Source organism: Cephus cinctus, unplaced genomic scaffold, assembly GCF_000341935.2.
Source record: "Cephus cinctus unplaced genomic scaffold, Ccin1 Ccin1_scaffold0494, whole genome shotgun sequence".
Classification (NCBI taxonomy): domain Eukaryota; kingdom Metazoa; phylum Arthropoda; class Insecta; order Hymenoptera; family Cephidae; genus Cephus; species Cephus cinctus.
The window spans coordinates 196,038-206,973 of NW_014333166.1; the positions used below are offsets into that span (position 1 = coordinate 196,038).

Below are 10,936 nucleotides of genomic sequence, written 5' to 3' on the forward strand. Positions count from 1 at the left end.
CACCCTGGTCCCAGAAGGAACCTTTTTCTTTTTCATTTTCTCCGTGTTTCTTAATCTTTTTTTTTTACATCTCTCTCTCTCTCTCTCTCTCTCTCTCTCTTTGTGTCTTTCTCTACAATACTCTTTACCTTCGTCCTTTCTCTCTTGTGCACGATGCATTCTCTCTCACTACGGAACTGCCAGCGGTTCCGTAACATCTGGTTCTACCCTTTGTGTCTTTCTCTACAATATTTTCTCCGTGTTTCTTAATCTTTTTTTTTTACATCTCTCTCTCTCTCTCTCTCTCTCTCTCTCTTTGTGTCTTTCTCTACAATACTCTTTACCTTCGTCCTTTCTCTCTTGTGCACGATGCATTCTCTCTCACTACGGAACTGCCAGCGGTTCCGTAACATCTGGTTCTACCAACCCCGCATACCAAAGGAACCCTTTATTCATGGCTACCATCCTAGAAACCCGAAACGATCAAAACAATTTTTTTATTCTTCGTGGACGGATTATCGGGCACGGATTATCCTTTCGGAACAGACCTCCTTGCTAAAGGTAGCCCCAATTCCAAGTAGACCTCTACTGGAGGTCTCTAACCTCTCCGAAAGTTTACAAACAACTGGCCTGAATTTCTTTTCCGTTGAATCACGATGCCCTGTCCAACGATGATCATTCGCCGGTAGGAACATCTTTTTTACAAATCTTTCGTCATCACTTCAATTTTCTATTTCACTTCTATGAAACAATTTTTTAACCACGTCCTTCGTATGCCATTTATTATTTTTTTAAAAACTTCAAAATCCTACTCTCCAGCTCGTATCCCTCTGTCTCACGTGTGTCGTCCGACTGTAGATTAGAATAATAAAGTAATGACTTAAAATTCAAATCTTTCTTACATTTTACTTAAATCACCTCAAATTTCTATGCACGATTATTGTATTTGAGTGAGAGCAACCGTATCGTATTTTGTCAATTTTTATCATTTGGACAATTTCAATTTTTCATACGGTCTATTATATTATACGGTACTCTCCATATCATATGCGATACCATCGAAAAAGAGACGTGTGACATATTAAATGAACGTATTTCTAACTGTACCTCTTTGCTGTTTACAATTCTCTTGTTATCCCAGTTTTGTCTTTTAGATATTTTACGATCGATAATAAAATTCCGTAACATAATGCAATACGTATCGCGTTTCATTCTGTTTCTCAGAATGGCCATCCTGTCCGTGAAGAAATGCCCAAGTGACCTTGCGACGTCTCCTGTTTCTGTGAGAATTCCTAGGAAGGAAAATTCGAGAAAATTCGTCTGGTAAGTGAATATATGGTAAATAATAATGATAATCTGGACAATTATGTCGTAAAAAAATAATTTCCAAAGTTGCATAATATAGTTAAAATTGAGTTAATTATACGACGTTGTACGGAAAATTGATAGGACGAAGGATGCATCAAAATATCGAGGGATTTCTAATACTTGGTAATTCGAATCACATGAAATTCCCGGGCGTGTTATGCGTGTTTATAAATAAGTGCCTGCTGATAAAAAAGATTGGCTATGCACTCTCACGTAACATATGTATATATGTTTACGAATTACTATCGGCGCTGATAAGGACACTCGCTCAATTTCATAACTGAACGTCAAACAGATTGGCATAACGATAATCGGTCGGTCGAATTCGCAATTACTCGAACACTCGTGCCACCCGTGAATCTCGTGTACCTTTTCCCTTGTGCTTTGTAGATTTATCATCGACGCTCTGCACGCGGGAAGTTACGTGAGTTTACTTTCTTCTTTGCTCCTGATAAGCGTAACACTCGATGGGCGATAATTGGCCGTTCGCGTACGAATGAAATTACGTAATTTCCTCAGCAAACTCCAAATTTTTATACGTTCTTGTTGAGCCTATCGTGATACATTACGCATGTGACAGATTATGATAAGAGGAGAGAGAGAGAGAGAGAGAGAGATACAGAGAATCTATCGTTCTTAAAAATAAAATTCCGATAAGGACGTTTCTTTTATTTTTTCATTGCAATTTCATAATTCACAAATTTTGTATAAACATGAAATTGATAATTTTCTAATTATTATCTGATTAATCGCGAGTCAAAGACTCGATGGATTCGATCGATGAAATTTGTAGTCAGTCCATATACAGAGCCAAACCAGATCGTCCCTGAGGTAGAAAATTATTATTTAGAAAATTTGAATTTTTCCGAAGTCTGAAGAAAAAACAATTTAATAAAAAAAAAGCGATGTTTTAATACTCGATTCAATAGTATATATTTAAAGAGCGACGTTCTCCCGAGTCGCGATTGTCAATTCGCTCATTGAGTCACGTGAATATAATAGCTCTAACGTACGTGTATACATGCACGCGTACGTATCTATATGATACGAAGTATGAGGGGAGTGAAGACTCATTGAGATACATTGGATAAGCAGAGACTGATACGAGTGAAGTACGATCCTAAATATTTACAGCTCGGATCGTCGCGACGTAACGAAGGCACCGTAATCAGGATCAGCAGAGAGTTTCGCCGGTATGTCGCTGCTGTTGACATCGGCAGAAGGAACTGGAGGGGATAGGAGGCATGGGCGGAGGAGAAGGAGGGGAGGCGAATTCAGGGTCAGGTGGTTCTTCGTGAGACCCAATTACTGGCGAAGCATGCTGGAGAACGGTTGAGGTGGGATTGTGCGCATCGGAACCAGGAGAATGTAGCTTCAGGGCCGCCGAGGGCGCCGGGACGGCAAGTCGGAAGGATGTACCGATAAGAGGAAATAGATGTGGATAAAATATAAAAAGGTTGAGAGAGGCTTCTCATAGGAATTCTGGGAATTCTATACTGCGGTTATCCGTAGCAGCGAAAACTATGCATAAGGTTGGGAGAGTCTCCAAGTGCATCTTTAATGATTTCAATGATCCCCGCGAGCGCTGTCAGTCAGTCTGTTCGAATTTTCCCGATTTCGCTGTTTCCCTCCCCGTAACAAGGTGCATGATTGTGAGGGTAAAGACTAGATAGAGAAGAAAGGATAAGGATTAGGTGGACGAGAACGAGTACGAGGACGTCGTACTGGGTAGCACGACGCGACGAGAGCGACGACGACGTCGGTCTGCCAACGGCGCGCATCGATTGGCGCGCTAGCCGTGACCCCCACCAGTCGCTTTCGCTTTCACCCAATGGGGTCTCACTTTCGCGTTCGCCCGCGCCGAGCCCCAAGCCGGCACGCTGGCACAGCTCAGTGACTGGTGCACCCTACGTGCGAGTGCTTTCGTTGTGCTGCTCTTCTCTGCTAAGTGCGAGCCGGCGGAGCTTGAAACTGCGACGAAACGCATAAGGGAGACTGTGAGAGAAAAGGAGAGTGAAAGAAGGAGATAAAGGGAGAGAGAGAGAGAGAGAGAGGAGAGAAGACAAAAGAGTGAAGAAGGTTCGACCAAATTGTCACGTCCACCAGGAGCAGCCACCCACGCTGCGCCGGTGACCCTGACACTCGTCGCTGCTGTCACGACCTCCAGTTCGCAGTCGCGTGTCCCTCCCGAGAGTATCATCCTCCTGGTGAAGTCTCTTCGAAGAGCCAGGACTGTTAGCCCAGTTGGAGATTGAATTCAGTGACCTTGACTTTGTCCACAAGATCCAAGAGCATCCAGAGCGAGGAGCATCATTCTGTTCTCAGGCAAAAACCATCATCCATAAAATCCAACGTACGTGCGACGTTTGTTCTTGGGATCGTCGTGTCGCTTCGATCCGTATGTGGCTTTTAGTCTCACGTGTTGAACTTTACTCGCGAGTACAGTGCGTTTTTCACCACGACTTGTATTTTATAGTGCAAACATCAGAGTCATGTAAGTGTCAGTAACGGTTTAACTGTGCGTGTTTTTGAGGACTGATTTATTTTCGACATTAGCGACATCTAGAGGATTTTTCACTGGCATTCAAGTCGTGACGAGATTTTACTTGGAAGGTGCGTGTCTTTGCTTTATGACTAGTTGCCACTTTTTGACGCTTCTCGAATTTTCTCTGTGTACGATTGTGTTACTTTTTCATTGAATAGGCTGGAGAGAACGTGTTAGCTGTTTTGTTTTTCTATGATTCTTGAATTATTTGAACCTACAGAAACTCTTGGTACTTTGTCTGAAAGCCTGTAGTGACTTTGACGCATCGGGGACCCTTGTGTAAAATAGACGTGTCTCTGCGTGAGATAGTACATTCTTTTTATTTGCTACGGTATTTCGAGATCTGTTATTGATCGACAAATCTCAAAGTTAAAGATTCGGATTGAGAGACTGTGTGCGACGCGGAAGTGGCTTTAAGGTGAACTTTCACGAACGCCTGAGAGCACGTGGTTCGTCAAGTTGATGTTGAATGGGAGCCGGGGGCGCTCGATTTCAAGCCCAGGCGCCAGCCGCAAAAGTTTACGCGAATTGCGCGAAAATGAAATAAACTAATACGAATGCAGTTTGAACAATTTTTGTAGAGAAATTAGAATCAGTTTTTTTTTCTGTCAGGTACCTTTGGTCTATCGGTTCGTCGACTATGTGCCTCGTCTGAAGCTCGATCGAGGTAGCAGAGAGGAGGAGGAGGAGGAGACAGGGACGAGAAAGAGAAAGAGAGAAGTGCGGGAGGAGGAAAAAATAAATAAAGTTGAAAAAGGACGAAAAACTGGGTAGAGAAACGAGTCCAATCGTGCCGCAAGGCATTGCCGGCTCCACCGAAAAAGCTGCGTGGAGTCTCTGGAGTTTTGCTGATCTCTGGTACAGTCTCCAGGGCGAATCGTCGATTCTACCCGCAGGATCAGCGGGTTCTGTCGATCGATCGATCTGCCAGGAAATGGCACCCAGACGCCATACCAATAGCCACGGTGGCGGTTTGCTCGATCTCGGTGATAACGACATGATGGAGAATCTGACAATCAACGGGCAGAATTCAAACAGCACTCGCTGCTGCACACCAAGTGGCGAGTGTCTTCGTGGTGATTCTCTGATAAGGCTGAACGCCCTTCAAGACGTTGTCAAAGTGACGTGCAACAACGAGAGCTGCCCCGTCGGTCAGTTTATGCACCGCGAGTGCTTCGACGCCTGGGAGCAGACAGTCCTGACGTATCTGAAAAGCTGCGGCAGAGCACGCAGCTGGTCCGAGAGACAACGGCATCAGAATCTCTGGACCAAGAAGGGTTACGATCTTGCGTTCAAGGCCTGCGGTTGCCGTTGCGGTCGTGGTCATCTCAAGAAAGACCTGGACTGGATGCCACCAGGACTGGGGAACGCGTCTGGCAATCGTCAGGACGAGAACGAGGCGAAGAAGAAGAAGAGGCGCAATCGGCAGAACACCAGGCCGACCTTGGCCGTTTCCGCGGGGCCACCTAGCCACACGAATCACGGGGTGGTCGGTGGCTCTCGTGGCAGCGAGGCACAGATGATCGAGTCAGGACGCGGGAGAGCGGGATCATTGTCCTCGAGCACTGGATCAAGTTCGCCACCTGCTACCAGCGAGCCGAGCGTCAGCCCTTTGCATCAGCCGCAGATCGTCAAGAAGAAGAGCAAGGTCGACTTCTTCAGTGATCGGGCAAGGTTCGTATATTCTCTTTGTTCTCGTCCCCCTGGTGGGTTCATCATTTTCACTGGCCTCCGTATCTCGCAGGTTTGGATATAGAGTGCTGAGTAATATAGAGGGGTAGATTTTGCTTGGAAATGGAAAGAGAGAACTGTAGGTTGGGTGTAGCTCTGAGGGATTCGAATCCCGATTATCCCTCGGGCTTTTCTTGCTCTATCGGGATATCAAAGAGCGTGTTAGAGTCGTTATCGCGCACGCTACGGATTGGGAATGGCTGTTAGAGAGGGATGTCCCGGGTCCGGAATTACGGATCGTCGAGGAACAAAGGGAGGTTCCGTTTCTTAGCACGTGTGTCCGGAAGACCGGGAGACACGGGGGCGTCGGGACGCGGGTTCCAGCCCTCCCGAGAAAGGGATACTTTGTCTCGGGATCGTCCAAGCGGATTCTCGAGCTTTCCTGTCCCATTCCAGCAGGAGTAGCAGGAAGGAGTCCGGTCTCTGTGGCAAAGGTTAAAATTGATCACGTCGGCTAACCACTCGGCAATAATAACCTCGGACGATCGCGTTGCGATACGGGGCCTAAAGACTGGATAGAATATAATAATTATTGGCGGCCTCACCTACCGTTCCTCGTTTCGATCCTGTGGGCCCCCTCGGTCACGATTCTCTTCTCCGGGAACCCAGACTGTCCTTCCTCGACCACTTGCTGAGGTCAACCTCAACTTCGGGTCGGCTTAATCCTACCGCGAACTTCCACCCCCTTCCTTCCCCTAGCCCCACCCGTTATCCAAATGGGCTGACCTCATTGCCGAAGCTTCCCAAGAAATGGTATTTTTATTTCAAGCTACAAAAAAATAAAAGTTTTTAAAAGCGATCCTTATCTCCAGTGTTGCGGACGTTTTCTATCCGCCTGGTCCTCCTTTTAAATTCACGAAATTTACGGGAGGATTTTTTTTAAAACTGGTCCGTGCGGCCCATATGAAAATTCTCGACGTCAACCACGCAGTCCGATATCTTTTTCGTGCTCGATGAGCTGTTTGGCCTCACGCTGTGGCGGTTTTATGTTGCCGCTCGAAAGGCGGCGGCAGCATCACAGCAAACGTCTATTTCAATATGTATATCGCAGAGTTGGCCGCTATACAGGAGCACCGATGGCAGCGACTACATTATTGACGTAACTTTTCGAATTTACTTGAGCCAGCAGAGTTATCAGGCTTATAGAATAATTCTCCCAGGGAACTAGTTGATCCGGCCTACGGAATACATATACATATAGGGTGTATAGTACGCGGGGTGCTATAAGGTTTCGGGTGGATGCCGCTACTCCGAGAAGGACGGCATTCTCTTCCACCAGAGTGAGTTCGATCCGATCGTCCAAGATAGGACAGAGCGTGGTTCGCTGGATCTCTTGATTTTTCTTCGCTACGACAGAACGGACGAACGAACTTCAGAATGTTCGAGTGTTCCGAGTGTTCACAAAAGATTTACGCCTTCATACGTAATTCTGGATATCCTTTCTTCAGGCACTATATAGGATCTCATGCTGGAACAGGATACGCAAGGAGTCGTACCACTTTGCGATCGATTGTGACGTCATTAAGTAGGGTACGACTTCTTCTATCTTGACTCTGAATGAACGTAACTCTGCACTGGACGGAAGCACTGTAGTACCTCTTACGCGTGCGAGGCTGTGCGTCTCGAGGGTGAGAGAAGGATGGGTAGGCGGAAGAACGAGAGAAAGAGAGAAAAAAGAAAATATCGAAGGAATAGAAGTAGACGGAGCCTCGGTACGTGACCCCACCTATAACAGTGTTCGATACTGTAGATTGTCCACAACTTACTGTACACACTGCTATGCATATATGTATACGTGTCGTGCATTCTATATTTAGATCCTGCCTTGGAAACCTGTCCTATTTCTGCTTGTCCCAGAGCCGCCGTAATCGGCCGCGATCGTCTTCGTGAAAACTTATCGGGCAGTCACTATATCCAAGCAGAGAAGTAAACACATGAGTTTTCTTCGTTTTGGCCAGATTCCAGGATACCTCTTAGGAGTGTTCGACAACGTCTAAGAACTTTCGTTTTTCACGATACTGGCCGCACTCTCTCTCTCTCTCTCTCTCTCTCTCTCTCTCTCTCTCTCTCTCCCCTCCCAGCCTTGTGTAGGACGCCTATACACGTCCTTCTACGATAGGTTACGCCGAGCGTAGGTAATGCAGTCTGGCTGTCCCAGTGCAGTCGCACTAAAATGCAGGAGGGAGGTTACGTGGCGGCGGTCGGGTTAGGTTGGGCCGTTGAACGAGGGTGGGGCGTGGAGGGGGGTTGCGAGGGAGAATGCCCAGGGGAAAGAGAGACATGCCGGAGCTCCGCACGAGAGACGAAGGAGAGGGTTGCACGCTGCATACACTGCATAGTGGTGTTGTAGCCTTGACCGTGGCTATGGCTCAGGGCCACCAACTAAGCTGACGCTCCGGCAGAGTCCAAGGCCAACTGCATCGAACCGCTACGATGCATTTAAAGCGCCCTGCTGCCCTTGATGCCCTTGCTCCTCTTGCTGCTCTTGCAGCATCGGCCTGCTGGCTGCTGCATTGCAGCAAAAAGATACGTCGCGTACCTCATCGCGAGTAAAAAGCTTCCCTCTGTGCCCGACGCGCGGCGCTGCCGGCGGGACCGTTTACTTTGGAACTCGCAGTACTTGTACTGTATCCACGATTGTTTTACTGTACTTTAGCTCATCTCCATTCCGCTTTCACAGTTTGCTCGCCTGGAATTACGAATCTCGGTTCGGACTTACTCTACCAGACTTTCTGGGGATTTGCCTTGCGTCCGCGTAGGAAGGAAAATATGAGAACGGAAGAGAGCTTTGACGTTATAAAATTTCCGGTTCTCGTGTGTATGGCACGATTCCTTTGTTCCGGATGTGGCGTGGGGGGTCGTGCGCGCTTCTGTGTTACTTTCGTTTTTGTCGGAAACCCCTGCGCTGAGACAAGGAGGGTGCGTTCGGGGCGTGGAGACAAAGAGAGAGAGAGAGAGAGAGGGAGATAGCCGAGCACATTCTTTGCGCTTTATAGCCTTCAATTAACGGGAGACTCGAATGGCGCATTATCCTAAATCTTGCGAGGAAGCCATTCTCGCGCGGTGCAAAGGACGCCGGGACGTTGAGCCGGAGGTTGGCTGAACTGGTATGAGACCGATTACGAATTCTGAATATTATTACGCACACGGGGTATAGTGACGAGCTGCAGGGGCGTACGCGGTGCACCCCCGGACTGCCGCGCCGCGCTATTTTGGGGTTTGAATTTATTCCTCGTGTTTTTTTGCTCGCGCCACGGCCTGGGCGCGCCATAGACATTTTTGGAACCGCAATGCGACCGATAAATCCTCCTCTTACTTGCGCCCGACGAGCCAAGGGGTTGTTTCAACCCCACGTAACCGCGCTCTGCTCTCTTCTCTTCTTTTCACGTCCCTCTTTCACCCTTTCGCCGTCCCGCTACTCGACTCGACTCAACAACTCGCAACGGCTATCTGCGTTTTAACCAAAAATAAATTACACCGAAATAGTTCCGGTACTTTCGGGGATGATTCGTTACGGGCACTTTACCCCGTCCACTGCCTTTTATCCCGATTCCATTTGATTGCGCTCCGGGCCCTCTCTTTATTTTCCGTTCTAAATCCTAATCTTGGACAGCTATGCCTCACCCATATCTATATCACAACAATTTGCATATGGCTCAGCCAGTTACTGTACTGCTCGTAGTACTATTGGCCGGGAGTGCGAAGAAGCATAGTGGCCACTTCGAGGCAGCTTGTATATCTATATAGATTAAGATAGGCCGTCTTTACCGAGTAACGATAAGCCATTATCTGAAGATGCTCGGGATCGCGCTAGCGTCATGAAAATTGGAGACTCAGGAAATCCTGAGGAAAAAGAATGCACCCCTATCTAGGAACGAGGAAGTCGATTGCGTCATCCAGCAGACCCGTCAGGCGCCAACGAAACGTCCTGCGGCAGCCGTGAGAAAATAAATAAATAATTCACGTTGAGAAAGGTTGCCGCTCGAAAGTTTCGAAGATTCTAAGTTTCGCCCGGGTGGAAACTTTAAAGGCTAATTTTCAAGAACACACGCTCGACTCGCCCGCGGATTCTCGGGCTGGCACGATAAGCCTGCTAAAATAATTTTAAAAAGTTTCGAGACGAGGATGACTCCGCATCTCCCCGACGGACAGCATCCTCGTCCGAAGACATTGTCCGAGATAGTTTTCGATGGCGGTTTTCCAGGAGGAGGCGTCCTGGACTCCGATCCACCCTCGCTCGGCTGCCCGTCGATAAATTCTCAAGGAGGCGTTCGCATAAATTGGCAGATCGTTACTGGACAGAGAGCACCTCGATAAATCTCCGGGACTTTGCTCTCTTCGCTGAGGAGGATCTTCCTTCTTTGCTGCTTCTTCTCAGACGCCCTCTCTCCCTCTCTCTCCCTCTCTTTCCTTCTGTCCTTAACTCGTCAGGATTAAGTTTACGAATTTCTCGAACAGTGGAGCTTGGCGTTCGCGTTTGATTTTTCACCCTCGAGGCTGCGACTGGCAGGAAGGGGTTGGGGATGGTCATTATTAATATAAATATCTCGTTATTTCGATCGGCATAGTCAACTGTTATCTAGACCGGTCAAGGTCGATCTTCTCATTAGTCACTATGTGGGTAAATAAATATTTTTTAATTCGTACGTCAGGCGTGAGCGTGTGCGCGGGCCTCTCTATCTTTTCTGTTTACACGTCGAGTCTGACTTATCAGCCGAGGGTGGCGATGACGCGCCCGTCGAAGCCCCATGGCCTCCTGGCCCCATGAAACCTGGATAAAGTCTCTTAGTGCAGCCGGATTGTGAGTGCGGCTTTAAGCGACGGCACGTATACATATACAAAGGGCAGATCTTTTCTCAAGAGTTTTCAAACAGTTTCCACGAGAGGTAGCTCGCTACGTGGATCGCTGGGACTCAGAGCCGTGGGCCTTGTGCACTGTTAGATCATTACCATACGTTATAGACCGAAGCCATTATTAAATTGTATCGATCGAGAAGTATCGGTATTTTGGAGTTTCGGACGATAATTATTAGTCGTTTCGTCGAGGCCGCAAGAGGCCGAGACCATACCTTTGCCGCTCGCGGGTTGCGTCAACGGAAAATATCGATTCACATAATTAAACCGGTCGGTCACATCGATGCTGCAGCCGATCGCCAATTATAAACCCGACCGTAGGATCGCTCTCTCCTTTCAGAGCGCGGATTAAAATGCGCGCGATAAATCGCCCGGCAATTTCGATAAGCATCGCCGTAACTTACGGGTGGCTTCAATGGCGGACGACCGGTTGGCCTGTTCCCCCCTCCCACCTCCCGC

General features: G+C 47.8%; 1 protein-coding gene across 3 annotated transcripts in view; it reads left to right on the forward strand.

Annotated features, from left to right (window-relative positions):
- The first annotated feature begins 260 nt into the window (after positions 1–260).
- LOC107268204 (headcase protein) overlaps positions 261–10,936 on the forward strand; it is a 131,330-nt gene continuing 120,654 nt past the window's right edge. The window contains exons 1-3 of one of the 3 annotated variants that reach the window (XM_015740735.2): positions 261–1,302; positions 2,482–3,960; positions 4,505–5,566. In XM_015740735.2, coding sequence (XP_015596221.1) covers positions 4,827–5,566 — 740 coding nt within the window. In that variant the 5' untranslated portion in view covers positions 261–1,302; positions 2,482–3,960; positions 4,505–4,826. The remainder of the gene's footprint in view (positions 1,303–2,481; positions 3,961–4,504; positions 5,567–10,936) is intronic. The other 2 variants (XM_015740737.2, XM_015740738.2) reach the window with 2 other exon arrangements.